Genomic DNA, 21,450 nt, shown 5'->3' on the forward strand with positions numbered 1-21,450 from the left:
TGACCTCTCTCCCAGACAGCGCTGCTCCATCCATCAGTGGGAACTGCAGCTGTGGCCAGGGATCCACACACTGGGGAGGTGCTGAGAGGCAGCCACAGAGCTTCCCATGGGCAGAACTTTGGCTTACAGCAGTGCACAGGGGAGTCAAAATGGCCTTCAAAAGGAACAGCCCCAAACCTTCACCTTTCCTGGGATCTCCATTTGCAGAAGTTTGATCTCAGAACAGGCTGCTTTCCCACTGAAGTGCCCTTGAAATACTGCCCAGGAAGAAGCACAACCCAGCAGCATCTGCCCAGGAGGACCCATCACTGGTGCCATCTCTGGTCCCCATCATTGTGTCCCATTGCTGGGTCTGTCACTAATCCATCACTGTCCCATCCCCGGGTCCCATTTCTGGTCCCATCACTTGGTCACCCTGTCCCTACCTGCGCAGCTGGCACTCAGCACACAAAGCACAGAACCCAGGTGTGCGGTGCTCAGAGCTCCGTGCCACCGGCTCTCCCCTCACCACCTGGGAAGAACCAAGGATGCGCTCTGACAGCCCAGGTGTGTTCGCAGCCTCCTTTCAAAGCGATCTGCGCAGGGGCGGCTCAGGTACCGAACCCGCTCCGCCCGGTAAGCCCTCCCCGGACCAGCTCCGTACCGACGTGCTTCCACCGCCCCTCCCGGCGGGGCCGAGCCGTGCCGCTCCCCGGGTACCAGCGAGGGGTTCCGCCGCTGAATTTCCGCGCCGGGCCCTCTGGAGGTCAGTGTTCGCCCGCGCTGCAGCGGACCTGTTGCACCGCGCCCGGGCCGGGCAGCGCCCGCTGCTCTCTGCCTCCGCGGGCCCCGGCGGTCCGGGCTCCCGACGAGCCCGGCGGGCGCTGCCGGTGCCGGTGGGTTCTGGGCACGGCGGCTCCCCCCGCCCTGCCGGCACCCCCGGCCCCGCCGTGAGCCGTCCCCCCCCCCCCTCCCTTCCTTCTTTCCCCGCCCGGGGCGGTGCCGTGCCGTGCCGTGCCGAGCCGTGCCGTGGGGCGTAGCGCGGCGCAGCGGCGACGGGCACGGCGGAGCCCCGCGGAAGATGGCGTACATCCAGGTGGGTGCGGAGCGGCGGCGCTGCGGGATGGGATGGGCGTCCCGCCGGGTTCTGGGGGGACTCGGGGCGCCGCTGCCCTGCTCGCTCGCTGCGCCGTTTGGACGGGCAACTTCGGGGTAACTTCTGGGGCCGGGGGCGGGCGAGCCCGGGCAGTGCCCGCACGGGGACTTATCGCCGCGGGTGAAACGCGGCTGCCGAGCCCCAGGCAGCCCGGGCCGGCGGTGACCTCAGCGGCCCCTCCGGCCTGGGCGCATCTTCGGCGGCGGGCAGCCCGAGCCGTCGGCGTGATGGATGGAACCCCCGGCAGCGTGGGGCTGAATTCATTTCGGGTTATTTTAAAATCCGCGACGCTTATTCCCTCCGGCTCTGCAGTTTCCAGCTGCTTGTTTTTCTATCTCTGTAGCTCTGAAGGCTGCAGCCCAATTTTCACATAAAACCGAGCAGAACGGCTCCAGCTGGACGAGGCGTCCGGGAGCTCCGCGGGAACCGCCGCTCTCAGCGCCGTCCGTGCCCGCGCTCCTCAACCCCGCACTCACGTCCTCCCGCCCCCCCGGCCCGGGGCCGCAGTGGGGGTTCCGGGGAGCGCGGCTCCCGACGGGGCGGGCTGGGGGCCGCCGTGCGCGGCCGTCCCGGCGCGGAGCCCTGCGGACCGGGAGGCGCGGCGGGGCCGCGGATGCAGCCGGTGCTGGCGGAGGCACCTCGTTGTCTGCAGGGACGTGCTTTAGGTGCGCTGGGACCGTGCGGGGCTGCAGAGTGGGGCAGAATGGGATTGCTGGGTACTGGGGGCACGGCGGAGGGATACCGGGGGAGATAAGGATGCCTGGCAGGGAGTTCCCACTGTCAGCTGCACCCTTCTGCAAACCTCTGGAGCTCTCGGTGCCCACCTCCGTCTATGTGAGCCAGGTGGACGCGCACAGCTGCTCCTGTTTGCTTTCCTTTCATGGGTCCCTGCCTTTATATCCTCTGTGGCACTGGTGACTTGTTTGCCTGTTCTGTGCTGTAACACTCAGCCCTCGTTATTGCTGACTCCCCCCTCCTGGAGGAGCTTTCTGTGTGATGGCAGTGTCGTCCTTGAGCTCTTTGCCACCCTCGTGCTGCTCCGCTCTGTGGCACGTGGCAGTGCTCTCCCATATCCTGTATCTGGTGGCATTCGTGGCTTTGTGCCCCCAGCTGTCCCTGCAGACCCTCAGAAGTGCCGTTTCTTTTGCCCATCACTTCCTGCAGCATCTGAGTGTGTGGCACAAATCCAGCACCGTTCATTTTAGAGCGGTTTAAATATCCTCACAGCAGCTTCACTGAACCACTGTCACTTGGACTGCAACTTTGCATTAAGGAATGATAAAACCCCATGAAACCACGCAGGAACTCTTTAACTGCTTGGTCTGTGGGTATCTAATCACCATCTCGTCACATTGCACTGCAGCATTTTCAGTTTCTTAATTTCTGTTGCAAATGAGCCATGGCCTTCTTGCCAAGCGCTGGTTCTGGAGTTCAGAGGGAGTAAAACACAGCTCATAGGAGTATCTTTAGAACAAAATTCCACTGCTGAATCATGGCTTCTTTGTAGAAGGCTACCTTTGTCCCTATTGTCCATGAACATAGAGATGGAAACTGATTTGTGCAGGTGGGAAGGTAGGGAAGAGGCTTTTTGTTCCATTCTGTCTTAGGGACCCCCTTTACAGAAGGACAGCTGGGACAATTAGGGCACTCTCATTAGCAGGGTAGAAGGGCATTTCAGCAGGCACCTGGAATGCAGCTGTGTGGTTACAAGGAAGAGAGATGTGTTGAGTGTTGCAAGGTGGGAGGTATGATTGAAACAGTGGCTTGCCAGCATTTCTCTGTTGTCTACTTTCTGCCCCTTTGGGAAAGGGCTGCAGTGCAAATGTCAGAACAGGGTGTGTGCTGCAGGCTTGGGGCGCTCAGCTCTGTGCTTTGAACCCCTGAGCTGGCAACAGGTGGAGGCTGAAGGTGAACCCTCACTACAGTGTTGCTTTTGCCAGGTTGGTGTTGGAGCTCTGTTCACACGGGCAGATTCTGGACATGTGCCTTTCCCAACTGCTCTGTTTGGATATGGTTTGCTGTCTGCTGCCATTGGAGACATCTGATAGGGAAGCAAAGCGGCCACATATGGTGCCCCATCAGCAAGGGGCAAGGAGCAAGGCTGTTGTGCTGTGGGGTGGGTTGGGGTTTCACTCCTCAGCAAGCTGGGGGCAAAGGGCTGCGAGCAGCAGCTGGTACCTAGCCAGGGCACCTCTGTTGAGAATGGATCATCTTGCAGAAATGAAAGCTCGTTCCAGGCTGTGGCATGTCACGGTGGAAAATGTGAAGTTGTTTGAGCATGGCTAACCTGTTTTTGTCTCTTTCATTTTCTTCTCCTTTGCTTCATCCTGGATGTCTAAAAGGACAGTTGGAACCAATAAATGAGGTGAGTTAATCTGATGATTCACTCTCTGCTCTGTCTCCTCGCTCCATCCTGAGGGGATTGTCTTGCATTTTCTGACTCTTTACTGTTGTCCTAGATATAAGTAACGCACCACGTTCTAGGCTGATGATATTTTTTTTCCCCAATGTCCAGTTTTTGTTTATGAAAAATCTGTTCTAGTGGAGCGAAGATCTATGTTCCCATGAGACCTTCTCTGCAGACCTGTGTTCCTAAGGGAAAACCCCTTTGTGTGGTGGGATAGCACCTTTGTACCAAATGGTTTGGGGGGATATCTGTGGAGAAGTGTTCATGTGCTGTATGTCTTCAGCTTCTTGTGAACCTTCCAAGCTTACGTACAGTTGTATAGTGGTTTGACTCTGGCTCAGCTCTGGGGATGCGCTGTGCTCTCGTAGCTCTTTCTCCCCATGGCCATGGAGCAATGACCTCCACGAGCAGTGCTCCAGAAGGCTGCTTGCTGCAGGATGGGACGTGGCTCAGTTTGGGCTTTCTGGTGCAGTCTGTGCTCCCTGCAGTGGGGTGGATACTCACTAAATTAATCAGAGGGAGGCATGTGGACAGTACACTTTTGCTAATCCATTTTAGCAGTGAATTTGTTGGGCTGCAATGCCACGTGTGAATGGATCATATGAGTATTGCATGCTGACATATCTATGGGAATTAAATGTATTCATGTTGCCGTGTTAAGGTTTTCAAATTAAATAGACCTTGCAGAATTAAGTTGGAGCTTTCATTTACCTTCTGGCTTTCATTCCTTCTGTTGTATGCTTGCCGATCAGTCTGTTGATGTGCATGTAAGAATAAGCACGTTTCCACTCCAGTGTGTTGTTATGCCATAGTACTTTGTAAATCACCCTCTTCCCAACATATGTAATGATACACTGCTACCAGAAAAGAAGTACCTGCCATGAATGCTTATTTTCCTGCCTTGTTATGGCATCAGTGAAGTTGGGCCAGTAACTGCACAGCTCTTGTTTTTTGATATAGATGGAATAAATATAGTTCTTAATGTGCTGTTGCAGAAACACATAAATACAGCTGAATGTTATTTCTCAATAGCTATTGATGGGTTGTAATCTTGTACTTTGGTTTCCAATGACTTCAGGGTCTGCTCGCTAGAATCTCGGATCTCTTGCTGTGTCGGTGGACTTGTAGAAATTGTTGTCAGAAGTGTTTCGACTGTAGCTGTTGTCAAACAAATGAAGATGAAGTTGAAATCCTGGGACCTTTTCCTGCTCAGACTCCAGCCTGGCTGTAAGTTTAGCTGCACAATTTCACTGCACTAATGGAGGAATAGGGCTGTTCAGCTGTGATGGGAGTATTGACGTGAAAAGGCAAGAGGACATTCAGGGTTTGAAGGATGCCATACATGAAGGAGGAATCTCCTGGTGAGGGTGGGAAAGTAGGCAGCTCAGTGGTAAGGAAGGCAGCATCACTGTTAGTTCAGATAGTACTGGGAGCCTAGGTAAAGCACCTTCTGCTAGGTAGGTCAGAAGTTACCTTGTAAGCTGGCATGCCATGCTGATTTGTTGGTTTAGCACTAAGAACACTTTTCATCCAAAGTCCCATTTCCTCTATGAAGGGAGCAGCCCTTTGGAGGAGTTTCTCTTAGCTGAAACACTGATGAAGTTGTTTTGGAACAATTTATTATTCTGACATTAAGATGGTTATAATCTAGGAAGGTGAATGGCGTGCCTCAGATGTGTTCTGAGGAGAAATCCATCTGAAGTCTCATTTAGCAGAGTTTGACCTCTTCCATCATCATAGTCCTCTTGAAGACTTCCTCTTGAATCAGTAAAGAACAAGGGTGACAACTGCAGGTTTCACCTGGTGCTTTTGCAAATCTATTACAAGATTGACACTGTCCATTGAAGATAGACAGTGATGTCTTCCCTTTTTCACTCTCTCTCCTTTGGGAACTGGAGAGGTGACTGCAGAGTCATTGTTATGTGATGGCTGCTCTGGGCTGGGGTGTCTTTGGGGTGCCAAAAACTGTGGCACAGGAGGTTCCCGTTTTTGTGTATCCCATGATGCTGTGATGTTGGTGGGCACTAAGATGCTCAGTTAATGTTATCTACTGCTGTGAGTACCTGCTGCTGTTCTGTCAGGTCCAAAAGGTCTGTGTACTGTTGCTGCATGAAATAAGTTGTCTCATGTTTAAATCCCAGTCTTGTCTATGTGCCTTTCTGAATCGCAATAGAGTATGATGGGAATTAATACCAAAGCAATGAAAATAGAAATGTTTGTGACATGTTAGGGTGATTTTTTTTTTAATGTTGAACAGCATGTTTGAGTCTGATATATGCTCAGAACTCACCTGGTATTAATGTGAAATGGAAACAAAATCAATGCTAAGTAGGAAAGCATCACAGACAGGAGAACACAGTGATGAGGTAGCAGCATTGGACGTAGAAAGATTGCTGCAGAAACAGTTGTGTACTGGGAGCAAGCAGGCAGCCTTGGGGTGAGAGGGAGCCTCAGAGCTGCCGTGCTGAGCAGTGGGCTGTGACGTGCAGGTGGTTGGCCCTGCAGCCAGGTGTAGGCTGCTGCATCCTGCCTTGCTTCTGGGCACCGTGACACAGTGACCTTGTGGACGAGCTGAGCTTTGTCATGGGCTGAGAACACAGAAACCTTTGGACTTGTAAAATGCTCTCTTCAGTCTGTATTGTTCTCCAATCCTGCTCCATCTGAAAGCTTTGATGATTAATTTCTTGCAATGTTGATAAACAGAAGACAGCACATTCTAGGTGGAAAAACACCCAGTATGTTACTCTTCTTCAACCACGCTGTGCTTCAGTGATGCAACCCTATAGGGTCCCTAGGCCCCCAGCCTGGTTTACAGTCAGGGATGTGCCTTTTATGCCACATCTTCACCATTCCTACCAGCTTTGGGCAGCCTGGGGCAGGTAGGAGCTGTAGTGGTGAGAGAAGGCGAGTTCCCACAGGGAACGCCTGGGAGTGGAAGGCAGAACCAATGGGGAGGACACTGGCAATGAGTAATTTGGCTTTGAGTGGCAGCATGGAGGTGTCTTGTCTTAGGGTGACTGCAGTCACCCTCCACACATTGTTGGGCTCTGTAGGGCTGCTGACTCCTGCTGCTCGGCAGGGATGGGCCCAGCGTGGTGCCAGGAGGGTGTCTGTGTTGGAAGCTGGTCGGGGAGCCCCAAAAGGAGTGAAGAAAGAAGTGCAAATAGAGCAGAGGTGAGAAAGACATTGAGGGGATGCTACTGAGAGGAGAAGGAAGAAGAGGAACTGTAGAAGGGTGAGGGTCTGGAAGGTGGAAAGGAGAGCAGAAGGCAGGAGACAGAAGTGACATATTTTGTTTGCTGATTGATGGGAGGGTTCCCTTCTTTGTGTGTGCACATTTAAGGTGGAAGTGATATCATGAAGCCTCTCTTGGCTCCAAGATCACAAGTTGAAGAAGATACTTATTTTCATTATATTAACCTTATACTTGGTAATTTCCTTTTGTGTTTTTGGAGGTAGAAAGCAATGCCTGTAGTTGGGGTTAGGGCTAGGGTTGGGAATTGGTCTGAGTAATGTGTTTAATGGGTATGTTTTTACACACTCAGCTCAAATATATGGGTATGCTAATTAATACCCTCCCCCCTTATTACTCTTATTGAAGAGAAAGCTTTTAAATTCTGTGGAAACCCCTCAAATGGAAGATGGATTTGACAACACCATATTCTGCCTTTAGATACCTGCATTAAGTTTGGGAAAAAATTAATTTATTGTATTCCCTGCTCACAGCCTGAAAGCATTTTAAAAATAAACCCAAATTTTCAGCTGAGATCTTTATGTACCTGGGATGCTAATGCCATGCAGTTTGCTCCTTCCCTATGTCCCCACCCAGTCCCCAGAGAAAAACTGATGCTGTGGTTTTTGTTTGCCCACTAGCAAACTGCAGGATGACATATCTTGACGATCTGTCTTTTGTGTTTTGCATGTACGTTTTCCCTTTGGCAGCTGTGAGACATCTGATGTCCTGGAAATTCGGGAGAGGACTGGAAAGGCTGCAAGTTTAAGTACTTCTTGAGAGGCTGTTGATTTTTCTGAATTTTTTTACAGTAGCCTTTAGTAGCAACTTGGAAAAACAAACCAAAAACCTTACTGAATCAAATTGAGTTGCACTGACCTGAATGTGTGGTAGCTGCTCCTTCTTATCTCATGATGAGTGCTTGTATCCCAGTCCACGCAGCGATGGGCTGGGAATAAGGCAGTGTGTAGGCACTGCCTGTTGTGGAATATTCTCCATAAAAACCCAAAGATAAATAGTGCATGCTCTGTGAGATTAAATTGAAATCTGAACGAGATTCCTCTTCCCAAAGGCTCTGATTAAGCAGAACCAGAGCTGCTTCAACCAGAGCCAAAGTTTATTTGAGGAAAAATTATTGTAGCTCAGTAGCAATTTCCTTGCTAAAGGTCATCTGTATGTTATTAACTCACTATTACATTTACCCATTGTAGAACATCCTTAATGCCTCTCTTCCTGATTCCCTTTTCGCCCTGCTTTCTTGTTTTGTGCATTTGCTTCTTCACATCCAAATGCTACATATGATCGTGCAGATCTGCACTTAGGCATGAAAAAGCTGTTTGTGTTTCTACTACGTCACACTGCAGGGTTTGGACTGCCCCCAATGGGCTGCAAAGCTGTGCAAGTACTGTGTGCCCTCTTTAATGTAGGTTTTGGTTTTGATTCATTTATTTACTTTCAGATTTCTTTCTTTCTTTATTTTTAATATGGATGGGTAGTATGAGTTGTATGACTCGGAATTAGTGAGGCTTGCATGTGCTGTAAATCCTGCTGTGAATTTTGTGGATTTAAAATTTAGGATTTAGAAATTCTGGTTTAAATCTACTTTATATTCAGGGGGCCTTTTCTATGAGTTTACTTTTGTAAAGTGTTATTTCCCCAAACATTTCTATTGCTCTAGCTCAGTCACTGATTACTAAAGCAAATGATTCAATGTGTTTCATTTGTACCCAGCCTGGCTATGGCCATGGGATGAGTGACTCAGGAGCAAGGCTGAAGCAGCATTCCCTTTGCTTTGCTCATTCCATGTTGGTGCTTTCCTTGTGATATGCTGAGATTTCTTGGGTGCTCTGACTCCTGGATTCACTTAGCATGGTGCTCTATGTGTCCCATACAGCTGCTTGGTTTCACTTCCATCAGCAGACTTCAACCTGTGGCTCAGCTCTCAGGGTGCAGTTGGGACTGTACCCTCTGCATGGTTCTGTCTCACTGTCCTTCCAGCCAAAGCTGGAGATCCCAGCTAGTGGTGTGTGCCTCCACAGTTGTGGGAAGTTGAGATTTTTAACCAAACTGCTGTTACAGATGAAAACTAAGGTGAAATGGGAATTGTGTGAGGACTTCTTTACGATCCCAGTCTCCTCCTGAGCCCTGTCGAGGTACTTCAGCTCTCAGGGGCACTGTTACTGGGATCCTGCTGTCCCTTCCCTGCCCTCACCAAGACTCCATGGGCAGTCTTTTTAAAGTCTTTTCTGTCTTTTGAAAATCACCTCTGCTTTATAGGAGTGGATAAAAAGCAGCCAGTTTTTTAAAGACTTATCAATAGATAGCTGTTAATTAATCCTATTTATTGAGTTTGGAAACCTTAGTGTTGTATCTGCAAAGTAATATTTTATTGAGAGGTGTTTGGTGGGACTGGAATGTCTGAGCGTGCTGGTCTCCCATGCTGCCTCATCCCTAGTGGTGGCCATGCTTCCAGAGAGCACCAATGGATTTGCAGCAATAAGCTCATGTTATGAGGTTGTTTTTTTTTTTTTCCTTTTGATTTGCTCAAAGACGAATACAGTTTCTGATTGAGATCCAAGTCACATGCCTCTGTGTCCTGTGTCGTGCTCTGGTGCTGATACGCTCCTGATTGAAAGGCAAGCAGAAAGATAATCTCCTTTTTACATAGGCATGAAGTCAGTTGCTCAGCCTTCTGCTTGCCAAGTAGATATGAAGGAGATACCCTGCAGCATCCAGGAGTGTGCATGCAAGATTAGAATATCCAGATATGTTTTTGTTCTGTATATAGTCCTTTTACTGTGTTGAATCACCCAAAGGTCTCTCATTATAACAGGATAAGCAGCCAAAATGAGGACAAAAATGGAGACTCTGATAATACAATCAGTGACTTGCCTCCCACTCTTCAGGATGTTTCTTCTGACAGAAGGCGGTCGTCTTCAGATACATCACGGTCCGCTTACAGCCTCACCAGGCGGATTTCAAGTAAGGTCATCCTTTGAACATTAATGTAATTCTTGTGGGGGAAAAAGTCAGAGTGTATTGCCTGCTCTTTCATCTCTTAGACAGGTAATCAAGTCCGAGCTGAAGGTACATTGATTAAAATCTTATCCTGCTCTACAGTGGAAGAGGCAGCCCCGTTCTTCTTGCTAAAGCATGTGCCTGCTGAAAATGGACAAGGGGGGAGGAAGTGCAGTTGAAATTGCTCTGCAGCTTAACAAAGGGTGCTATTAATTTTTTACAGTGTAGTGGTGGAAGGTTCCACTGTCCGCTCTGCAGTGCCTGCCATGCTAAGCATTGCACAGGTACAGGATAGCCAAACTTAAAGAACCATGAGTTGACTTGTGCCTCTAATAGGTTGGGTTTCTAACAATCACGTTTTTCCATTTTTCTTGTTTAGGTTTAGAGTCAAGGAGGCCAAGTTCTCCATTAATTGACATTAAACCTATTGAGTTTGGAATAATAGGAGCCAAGAAAGAAATAGTTCAGCCAACTATCCTGCGGAAAACCTATAGCCCAGATGACTACTTTAGAAAATTTGAACCAAGACTGTACTCTCTTGACTCAAATAGTGATGATATGGACTCCTTGACAGATGAGGAAATCTTAACCAAGTACCAGCTGGGCATGCTGCACTTCAGCACTCAGTATGACTTGCTGCATAATTACCTAATAGTGCGAGTCATTGAGGCTAAGGATCTGCCTCCTCCCATTTCATATGATGGCTCAAGGCAAGATATGGCTCACTCCAACCCCTATGTGAAGATCTGCCTGCTTCCAGATCAGAAGAACTCCAAGCAGACTGGAGTTAAGCGCAAAACGCAGAACCCGGTGTTTGAAGAGAGGTACACATTTGAAATCCCATTTTTAGAAGCTCAGAGAAGAACTCTGCTTTTAACTGTAGTGGATTTTGACAAATTCTCACGCCACTGTGTCATTGGCAAAGTGTCAATGCCCTTGAGCGATGTAGACCTTGTGAAAGGTGGACACTGGTGGAAAGCCCTTGTTCCTAGTTCTCAGGTAACTGAATTAATCAAATTATTACCATTTTTCCTGCTTTTTTTTTAATTTGTGTATGTGTGTGTGTGGAGCTCCTTTCTTTGTTAGCAGTTAATACCATTTTTGATTAGTTGTTGTCATCTTGTTAATACAGCATCAGCTGGGTTGAGATGAAGTTGAGCCTATTGCTGGCCTTATAGCTGCTTTGCTGCGAGGTAGAGAAGCTGCCTTCTTCCATAGGCAGGGGAGGTGGAATGACAAAGGATATATGTCAACTCCAATGAGAACAAATCAGAACTGCTTTGGAAATCTGCACCTTGTGGAAGATCTTTCTTGTCACTGCAGTGACCTGCCTCTGTTCCCAGACACTGCAGTGACACTGTCTCTTCTGGGTCACTCCTGTGGTTATTCACATGACTGTGCTTTGGAGAACCACTGGCACCAGTTCAGTAATGATCTGATGCAAAGAAAGCATATAGAAGACAAAATCCATCCCAGAGCAACAAATTGCAAGGTAATTTTGTTTTTGTCATGTCCCTGAAGGAAATGAAACTTGCCACAGATATCTAATGTGAATGGCATGTTGCGTGCATGCAGCTTTGGGCCCGTGGTGTGGCCTGGATGGGATGGTGGAAGGGTGCAGGGTGGGTCCTGTGCCGAGAAGGCCCCCAGTGGTGCTGCTTCCTCTGCACAGGAGAAGGAGCTCCTCAGGGGAAGGGCTGAGCTTTGCAGTGAGATAGCACGACTGAGAAACTGCAATCTTTGCTGAATCAAAAACCCTGTGTGAACTTGGAAGGTTCGTGGTTCCTTTGATTTGTGTCTACAAAAGGATGGCATAGCTGGAAGTGCTGGACAAGGTGAACAGCAGATTGCTCACCTCATCTGTGATGTCTGATGGTCTGATAGTGTGATATGGAGTGGGAGCTCAGGTGCTTGTGGAAAGGAAACCCAGCCAGGCAGTGTGCAATCACTGCACTGCTCTGTGCACACAGTGACTGCAGGGAGCTTTGTGTTTCACCTCAGAGCAAAGGACTTAATGACTTAAGGCTGCATTTCCTGGGGCACAGAGTGTAGTGTTGCAGGACTGACAGGATGTTTCTCTTGCAAGAAGGAAAGTTCTGAAAGTTGAGCACAAGTGAACACTGCAGGCTCCCCACTGCCTGTGCTGGGGTCTGCTTTGCTTAGTAACTACGTGGCAGGGAAGGAGTGGGCAGGTGCACTGCAAACATTCATAGGGAAAATTTAACAAGAACAGACATCCCTGTGGTCCCCTCTTCGCCATTTTTTTCCCCAAGTGTTTATTCACAAATGCATGTTACTTTTTTTCTTTATGGTATTGGTGGCTCATAATGGGCTCGATGTTGATGCACCTGAGGACAGGTCTCTGTATCCCACTTATCCTCCTGTGATTCATACCATGCAGCCCTGCTTTTTTTTTTAGTTTTTTCATACTAAACACTTCCCTGTATTATGTGTCTATTAGTAATATGGTTGCAGTGCTCTGAATGCAGCCCTGGCTGGACAAGGCCATCTCTGCCTCCGTACTGGCCGGGGGCCAGCCATCCTCCGGCCTCTCTGAAGTTTTGCTTTCAGCAGCGTTGCCTCCTCCAAGATGATTTACATTAACTATTTATGCAGGAATTAGTGGTGTCTTTGTTTTGGTTTTCTCTCCTTCATTTTATAAATATGAAGAGGTAACTCCGTATGAATGGTCAGGCCTAGCCATACACACCTTGTTTTCCATAAGTTAATAGCAAGCAGATAAAGGTAAAATGTAATTTAGCCCATGAAGTTGTTTGCACCTTGGTCAATGCAGTGCCTTGTTTTGTGGCTTTAGTTGAGTGTCTTATATCTCCACATTTTATTTGGCAGTGCTCAGTCTGACTGGCAGTGGAACTACAAAGGGAATTGTTGCACTAGGTTGTGCTAGGATACTCAGAGTGGATGTTTTACATCATATTTCCTCACTGTTTCCTCACTTATAAAGTTTTAAAGCTCGTGGAATAGAGTACATTTTCTGCTAGTGATGGTTAAGCATCAATCAGAGGGTTAAAATAAGTCCTGGAAGCAGTAAAACAATAAAGATTGTTACTTTGAAAAATTGCATCTTAATATCTTCCAATAGCAGTAATACTGGTGCTAGAAGTTTGTATTTTTAAGTTGCCAGTTGAAAGATTCTGCCTTTTGGCATGACAAATTTGACATGCTGACAAATATTTGTTAATACTTCTTGCTTCTTTGCTTGGTTAGCTGTGCGACAGCCTTCATCTGTTTTTTGTTGGGTTGAAGCTGAGTCTGCCCAAGTGCATGTTGTATTGTGAGATCACTGTAGACTGGGATAAAAGCACCCAGTGACAGCAGTAAGGGTGCTGGTCAGATGCACATGCCCTGGGCTTCTGGAGAAGCTGGGACAGATGCTCTTAATGCCAGCAGCAGTTTGAGATGAAGATAGGCAGGTGTACACTGAGATATGTAAAGATGGAAGACAGAAAATGTGAGGGTGTGGGTTGTGGTGGGTTTTTTTACTGGCATTTATAGCGGGAAGCGTGATGAGCGTGAGAGGGAGAGGGAAGTGAATCCAGGTGGCTGTGGAAAACGTTTTCTTCCTACCAGTGGGGTGGGATGTCTGTTTTGCTGCCTGGGAACCATTGCCACAGTATGTGCTGATAAGGGCAGGCATAGGCGTGTGGTCCTCAGCAGCAGAACATCTCTGTTACCTCCTCATGGAGCTGCTCGTTAGCTGACAGCCTGGAAACTTGCCTTGGGGACAACTGCTCAGACAAAGCAGACTGCACGGCATCGTGTGCTTCTTACATTGGGTTAAATATAGTTGCTGTATCTGGATGTATATAGTTGGTGTCATCAGATAAGCTGAACGTGGGTGAGCAGTGTGCTGTTCTCTTGAGAAATCAGTACAATGAGATCAGTAACACTAAATGTCTGGTATAAGACCATGCCTGTGCGTAAGCGTGTTTTCAGTTTGGATCGTGTGTGAAGCATTTGGTGGGACTGAGCCCAAAAAGGAGGCACAAGGGAGCTGCCATCCCATATGCAATCAGGGCCAGCAAATAAACAGGCCTGCCTCCTTGCAGGAAATGCCAGTGCAGGTACTGCCAAATTCTTTATCCTTGGTAGTTCTGGATGGCTTTTTCTTCTAGGGTAGCTGCTCATGGAGGAACTTTTGATTCCAGTCCGAAGGAGCGCAGAATGTTCCCATAAATATCCTCTCAAACGTGTGTGGCTTCGCTTAATTACCATGAATGAAGTTGGCAGCCCTTGCTGTGGCTGTGCTCAGATTCACACATTTCCCTGTTCAGATTAATTCTGCAACACGTGTTCAGGACCCCAAGTTTTATTGACATGTGATTCATTTCTCTTTTGGCAGATTTGAGTAGGCAGGAATAAATGTTTTAGACCAGCAGTAATGAGAGCTTGGAGACCGTTCTGCAAAAGAAAAAAAACTTGCGTGGTTGTAGTTGGGGGAAAATAACATGAAAATTCACCCTCCTCTCCAAGGTAGCCATTTCTGCAATAGAAGCAATAAGTATTGGACTTGCCTTACTAACTTCGTACTATGAGCGCACTAGAGTGACAGTCTTTTAAAGAGCTGTCATCTTTGTCCATGCTTCACAAATAGCTCTCCTGTGGCTGGGCTCTGTGATGTTTGGCTCCCACCTCAGAGACAAGCCTACAGCAAGCATCGCACTGTTGTTCTTACCATGCCTTGGCTGGGAAGGAAAAGTGAGAAAGGAATCTGAAGTACGCTTAACGAGTCACTGCTGAGCATTTCCTCTGTGCCTTGCCTTGAATCCTGGGTGACCGTGGCATTCTGCTGGGAGGCCTCCAGTTGAGCATGCACCAAGTTTGCTCTTGGCACCACCATTCCTGGGTTTGCCATTGCAGTCCTGAGAAGGTGCCATCTTCGGGGAGCCTATTGTGTTTGGCATTGGGTAGTACAGGGTATTACTCAGCAACATGCTGGCACACATCACTCTTACAGGCATGGGACAGATGAAAAAGTGTCCGGCAGCTTTGCTCACATAGCTTTGACATAGCAGTTGTCTCAACCTTGTGTACATCAGAGTTCACGTTGGTGGTATGGAGTTGCAGGAAATAAAACGTGGAAGTGAGCACTGTCAAGGCTTTTCTCAATTTTTTTTTAAGCTTGGCTGCTTAATTAAAGAGGGTGGTGCAGAATCAGTGCTGATTAATTAAATTTGTATATATATATCAATATATCAGTTCCAGAAATATGTGTGCATGTGTATATATGTGTATATAAATATATATATATTCCTAATCCTTAGTAGTTCAGCCTTCCAGGAATGATTGTTGTGTGTCACAGGATGCTGTGGAAAGCCTGTTAGAGCAAACTGTTCTAAGCCATCATTTTTCTAATGTGCCAGGAGGTATCATCACAGATAACCTAGAGGAGGAAAATCAATCTGAAACTTTATTAGGAGTGTTGCATAGATGTCTGTGCTGATGTAATGTGCTCTGGTTCCCATCGAGAACTGGAGAGAGTTTTTAGCTGTAGTTTTGCTGGTGGTGTAGCAATACAATATGAGCAGCCGGGGTGGGCTATTAGTAAGTAATCGCCCTAATAAAAAAAGATGTGCAAGTGACATTAATTATAAAACTCTTCTTCCCTTGGGATAGCCTTGTTGTGTTTTGGAGAGGGTAGAAAAAATAAAATTGTCCTTTGTGTGTTTGGTTCAATCCAAGTGGTAAGGGCAGAGGGTTCTGTATGAGGGGCCAGCCCAGGGCTGACAGTGTAATGATAGCAGCAGAGAAGAGCAGCCAGGATTGAAATGTAAATTCAGTTTCAGGAGCGTCTTAGACATCCCAGGCTCAGTGTCACTTAGGCACCTAATCAAACAGGAAATTGCTTTCCCAGGTCATCTGGGATGTTGCACAGATCAGCACGTCATCAGCATGCTAATGGGAACTCAACCAAGGCCTTGGAGAGGTGCTGCTTGAGGGGCAGCTCTGAACATTGTGTTCTGCGAACAGCACATCCAAGGCAAAACTGACGGCATTTCTGATTTCTGATGGAAAGAGGGAGAAAAGGGGAAGATTTAGATGCTTCCTCTCCCTGCTGTGTACTGTGTGCTGTTGACAGCTCTTGTGCTTTTGAGCTTCTGTTCCTCTCTGCTCAGACAGTGTGTGAGAATGAGTTTTGATAAGGCTTCAGTAAGCAACAGAACAAAAGCAGTGCTTCTGTGCCTTGAGCCCTTCCATGAGAACGTGCTTGACTCTTACTGATAGAGATGCCCACAAACAGCACAGTGGCCAGGAGAACAAAAGCACAAGGAGCTACGTTGTGTACCCGGGGCTTTTTGGAGCACCCAGTTAGTTCCTTGTCTCTTGTTTAGTGATGGCTGCAAGTGACAAGTGAGCCAAGAACAAGGGAAAAGCGTGGTGAGACAGTGTCTGGATGCTCCCAGCTGTGGATGTTGGCTGAACCACCTGGTGTCCCCCACAGCAGGGTTCAAGACGCATTTCCTAGATTCTCACAGCTGAACTAGAAATAATACGTTTATAGGATCTGAGGCAGTTCACTGCTCAAGTTAAGTGCTTTTAAAGGTCTGAGTCATCCATGCTGTAAGCTATTGGAGGAGCCGGGTTTCCTTGTGAAAGCGCCTTTTGTTATCCCTGGAAACACTTCTGTTGTTCTGCTTTGCCGTGGGGCTGCTTTGTGTTTTGGGCACAGCCACCCTGCGTGGTCTCTGCAGGGTGCGTTGCACCTTACTTCCCTGAAGATAATTAGCAAAAATCTGGACGCACCTAGAAGGCAGTGAGAGCTAGAAAAAGGAGCTGCTGGGATTTGGGAAATTAAGCCTGATCTTCATAAAACTGGTTGTAGTCTTTGAGTCTGGAGGATCACTCTTACAAAGTACAACATATTGTATCTCTGTGGTGTAATCAGAAGGGCTCTTCTTGAGCTGCCAGTATCTTTGTTACCTTGTGTCCTGCTGAAAATCAGGCACTTAGCTTTCCCTTTCCCTAGTGAGCCTCAACACATGGGCTCCTTCACAGCTCGGTGAGGTCAGCTGTGCATCCAATGTGCAGATTTAGAAGTAGTTATCCCAGATTTTGGATGTGCAGCACTCTAAGCTTGAGGTGATGTATAGGGTCCTACCTTCCTGTCTGAGGTCAGACCTCCTCCATCTGCACCAGGAATCTGATATTTACAGCCTAAACTGTTTGGCTGTCTCATCCCAGCTGGTAATAGCATCGTTAATTAGCTTCCTAATTTGTGCTGTCTGAATGTACCTGAATTTCTAGGAATTAAAGTCTGCATGGAACCCAGCACAGCAGTGAGTACAAGTGGAAAACAAGGCTGGATGCATAAAAAATGTTGGTGTGTTATTAAAAAAAAAAAAAAGCTGAGGCTGAGGGATAGTGCAGGTGGATCATATTTGTGTAGCGTGGGTGGGATAAGGCTTCCTTACTGTGCTGGTGATAGATTTTACAGGCCAGGTGTGAATGTTGAGATTAGCCCTTGTGATTTGCTAGGCAGGAGGGAAAGGGAAAGGTGATCCTGGGTGACAGCAGTGGGGAGGCTTTCTCCTGGCAAGACCTGATACCATGCTTAGGGCAGCTGCTCTCAGTGATAAATTTGAGTGTTTTTGGGGGAAAATCCAAGCAAGGATGATAGAACTAGGTGTTTGAATCGCAGTAGGTGTGATGCTGTCCTACATCCTTTGCACAGGAGTTGGCTACAAGAGTTTATCTGGGTACGGCTTGCCCTTGTGAGCTGTGAGCATGACTTACAAGGGAATGGCTTGCTGATGGAATAATTGAAAATACCCCACTTTGAAGGGTGCTGTGATGTAGGGTTGCACCAAGGCTGATGGAGAGAGTGCCATGAAGAAAAAGCAAAAATACTGCAGCAGAGCAAGGAAATACATCTGGTTAATATGCATCTGTGATCACATCTTGCCACATAACATGATCCGAGAGATGCTGTGACTAAAAGAGTTTGGGATAACAAATCAAAGTGCTTTTTCTGATGTGGGAGAGAAGCTGTAGGAAAGGTGCCGTCAGGATGGGCCAGCTTTGGGCTGATGCTGCTGGTGTGGCTGTGGGGGTAACCAAGGGTGCAGGGTGGGTGTGTGGTAGGATCTGGCAGGCTCTTGGCTTGTTTTCTGTGCAAAAAAATATATATATATCAAATTGTGTTATATTGCATCAAAGGAGCAGGGCTTCCTCAGCCTGCCACCTGCTCCTGCATGCCGAGCACATCCCGCTGCCTTTGCCAGGAGCAGCCAGCAGGAGCAGAGGAGACAGAACGCCTGCGGGAGAACTTTTAACATGATTACATGACATCAGCTGCAGCGCTGGGCTCGGTGGGTGAGGAGCTGGAGGTGCAGACCCACACACACTGCATCTGGGCAGAACTGGGGTGCACTCACGTTGGTCGCTCAGCCTGGGACGGGCAGCTCCTGTACTGATCTGTGTGCTGGTGAAGTTGGTGCTTTGGGCTGGCTGTGGCTGTGTATCACAGCTTTTTTTCTATATTGTCTGCCCAGTCTCTGATTCCTGTAATCTAATACTTGGGGTATTGTTAAAGATATTTAAGCCTTTTTGTTATGGTAGCAATACTGCAGCAGCTCCTTTTTTCTTCTGTGAATGGGCAGTGGTGGTCAGATCTTGGCTTGGTTTGGACCTGCCCTGCACCATGGGATGCAGAGCTGGCCCTGAGCTCCTGCAGGGAAGGAGAGGAGGGGGGCTGGTGGCCAGCCCTGGTGTGGGCTTTGCAGCTGCAGCTTTGCTTCAGTGTGCATCTGAGAGTAGTGGTGGCTCTGAGCCAGGTTGTGCAAAGGTTGACAGGTTATTCTGTGTTGTCATGTCTGAGGAGTGATGTCAGTTCTCCTGCTCTTTTTATTATTAGTATTAATTACTTTTTCTAAGCATCATAAAGTGAAGTGAAAGGAACATAAATAGTGGCTAACTCTGATGTTCTTGTGAAGCTATGGCTATGATACAGCCTGACAAAAGGCTAGGGCTGGGCTAAGCCAGGCACTCAGCACTGCATCCTGTGGGATGGACGGAGCCAGTGGACAGCTCAGGATCTCCCCACAAGGCCCAGGGACATGCAGACCACTTCCTGCCTGAGTTGTGCTGAAGCTCCCAGGAGGCTGGTGGTGGTCACTGGGGCTGGGGAGGAGTGAGGGCATCTCAGATGGCGTCCATGTTGTGTGCGTTAATCAGGAAGTGAGGCTGATGAGATGAGAACCACATGGAATCACTTAAAATGAAGAGAGGAGAAACTACTGACCATGTATTCCTTCCTCCTTGTAGGTCCTCTTTGCAACGACTACTGAAAAGCTGCTGAACGATCAGAGGTTAAAGAACAGATCTTCATCTGGGGATAGTATTCTTTCTTGTTTCTGCTCAGCATGAGGTACCACCAGATGGTTCTTGGTTGCAGCTTAGAGTGTGACTAAAATTTGTTTTTCAGGCACTTAGGCAAATGGGATTTATTTAATTTCTCTTCCTGCTTTTTCCTTCCCTCCAAGCTATGTTCTGAATTTCCACATTCCCTTTTCCCTGTAGAATGAAGTTGAGTTGGGGGAGCTGCTGTTGTCACTAAACTACCTGCCCAGTGCAGGAAGACTGAACGTGGACATCATTAGAGCAAAACAGCTTCTTCAGACAGACATGAGCCAAGGTTCAGGTAAAGGGCAGGGTATTTCTCACATTACTCATGCACAGCTTTTATGTGCTTCTAAAGCAGACTGGCAGCAAGGCTGCAATTTGCGGGGGATCCAGAGGGATTTGGATGCTCAATTCCTTTTAATACAAGACACTGGATATTCATTTTATACATATAGCCATCAGTAACCAAAGTAGCCAGAACATTTACCCTGAGCTAAAATTCTAAAATTGAGGTTATGAATGCCTTTGTGGTGCTGGAGTTCAAAATCTCTGAACTAGAGTGAGGTGAGGAACCAGAAGCCCCTATTACCACCCCGTTCCATGTTGTAAGGCAGCCTGTTTAAAGCTGTGTTACATTTTACAGATGCCGAGCACTGTGTGTTAGTGTTGTGGTTTTGTTTAGGGTAACTAGCTGCTCAGTGGACAACGTTAGGTTTTCACAGTGTCCGTGCCTTGCTCCCTGCTGTTTCTGAGCATGCAGACTGGTAATTGCTTTGTGCACCAGGCCTCCTGTGTTCTTGCCATGCTCCCTGCCCCAGCACTGCTGCCGTCAGAATGCTGGCATTTTTCAGAGCATCTGGCCTGAGTTGAGGCTGTCATTAATTGTGCTCAGAAGCATCACTAAGGCAGCTGCCCAACTGCTGCCTCCCTGCTGCGTGGTGCTTCAGGCCCCAGTCCTTTCCCAGCACTGTTCTCCAGTATCATCCAGTGCCATATCCCTGTGCCCAGCTGTGCTGAGCCTTCCTGAACCACGGCATTGCCTCACTACACCAGTAACATACAACCTGTGTTTATTGTATTTTTGTCAGATCCCTTTGTGAAAATTCAGCTTGTTCATGGATTGAAGTTAACAAAAACCAAGAAAACCTCCTGCATGCGGGGGACGATAGATCCCTTCTACAATGAGTCCTTCAGCTTCAAGGTTCCCCAAGAAGAACTGGAAAATGCCAGCTTGGTGTTCACAGGTAAATGTGCTCCTGTTATTGGCATGGTGTGGCCTTGTTTACCTCCAAGATGAGTGAAGCAGCGTTTGCAGGCATGCAGTAAGCCCATGCGGAGCAGTGCTGGTCCTCGTAGCTGCCTGGCAAGGGATAGTGTTGCTGGAGTTCTTGGAAAGCTCAGTAAGCATGCTGTGCTCTGCAAAGCTGTTCACACCTTGAGACTGGAGCTGCTGGGAGTGCACCTTGTCTGTTCTGTGCTTAATTGGTGCCAGTGGGAATGGTTTTGTGCAATAATTGTACTCTTGGTGATAGCCAACATGACATAAAGCCAAAATTCAGAAGAAAAAGAGATAAGCATTGAACAATCCTAAACCCAACCACTGGCATAGGTGACTTTTGGTACCTGACATAGTTTGCCTGTGAGGTTATGCAGGCATGGGTGTGTGGTATGGACATCACCTCTTCCCCCTGCAGACAGCACTGCTGGAGGAGCATGGGGGCTGGAGCTGAGCTGTGGCTTTGGGGATGTATACTGCTCCCACAGCCACTCTTGAGTTCCTGCACTTCTTAAAACATTTTTATTTTGTTTTTCGTCAGATTTCCACCCATTACTCACCACCTTTCCAAAGAAGAGAAAGGGATCTGTATCTGAAAGAAAATATGTTGACATATTTTATTTCTTAAGTGGCAGGTGCAGGTGTCATCACAGCCTGTACCGGGAGCCTAGTTCCCACCCATTAGCTTGTTTCCAAACGTGTCACAGCGAAGGCGATGCTGATCAGCAATTTAAATCCTGCCCTTCATCTTCAAATATTTCCTCAGCCAAAAGCCTATAATTAATCACACCTTTGTGTGCACGTTGTCCTTAATGCAACTTCCATGTGTGATGATGAATCTGTTCTTAGAAACTTCTGTCAGGTGCTCACATGACAGATGTGAAATACTCTTTTCTTTGTTTTCCCCTTCTCCTCACTGAAGCTGACGAAGTTGGCATTGACAAGTTAGATGCTGGATTTTTTTATTTCTTCTTTCTTGTGTGTGTGTGCTAAGGGACGGCATATTAAAATAAGTGAGG

General features: G+C 47.7%; 1 protein-coding gene across 1 annotated transcript in view; it reads left to right on the forward strand.

Annotated features, from left to right (window-relative positions):
- The first annotated feature begins 1,013 nt into the window (after positions 1–1,013).
- SYT17 (synaptotagmin 17) overlaps positions 1,014–21,450 on the forward strand; it is a 30,442-nt gene continuing 10,005 nt past the window's right edge. The window contains exons 1-7 of the mRNA XM_065732592.1: positions 1,014–1,075; positions 3,483–3,500; positions 4,621–4,769; positions 9,608–9,756; positions 10,172–10,791; positions 19,333–19,453; positions 20,244–20,399. Coding sequence (XP_065588664.1) covers positions 1,061–1,075; positions 3,483–3,500; positions 4,621–4,769; positions 9,608–9,756; positions 10,172–10,791; positions 19,333–19,453; positions 20,244–20,399 — 1,228 coding nt within the window. The 5' untranslated portion in view covers positions 1,014–1,060. The remainder of the gene's footprint in view (positions 1,076–3,482; positions 3,501–4,620; positions 4,770–9,607; positions 9,757–10,171; positions 10,792–19,332; positions 19,454–20,243; positions 20,400–21,450) is intronic.

Source organism: Cyrtonyx montezumae, unplaced genomic scaffold (genome assembly GCF_038088225.1).
Source record: "Cyrtonyx montezumae isolate F1298 unplaced genomic scaffold, pur_monq_1.0 scaffold_16, whole genome shotgun sequence".
In the NCBI taxonomy this organism is placed as follows: domain Eukaryota; kingdom Metazoa; phylum Chordata; class Aves; order Galliformes; family Odontophoridae; genus Cyrtonyx; species Cyrtonyx montezumae.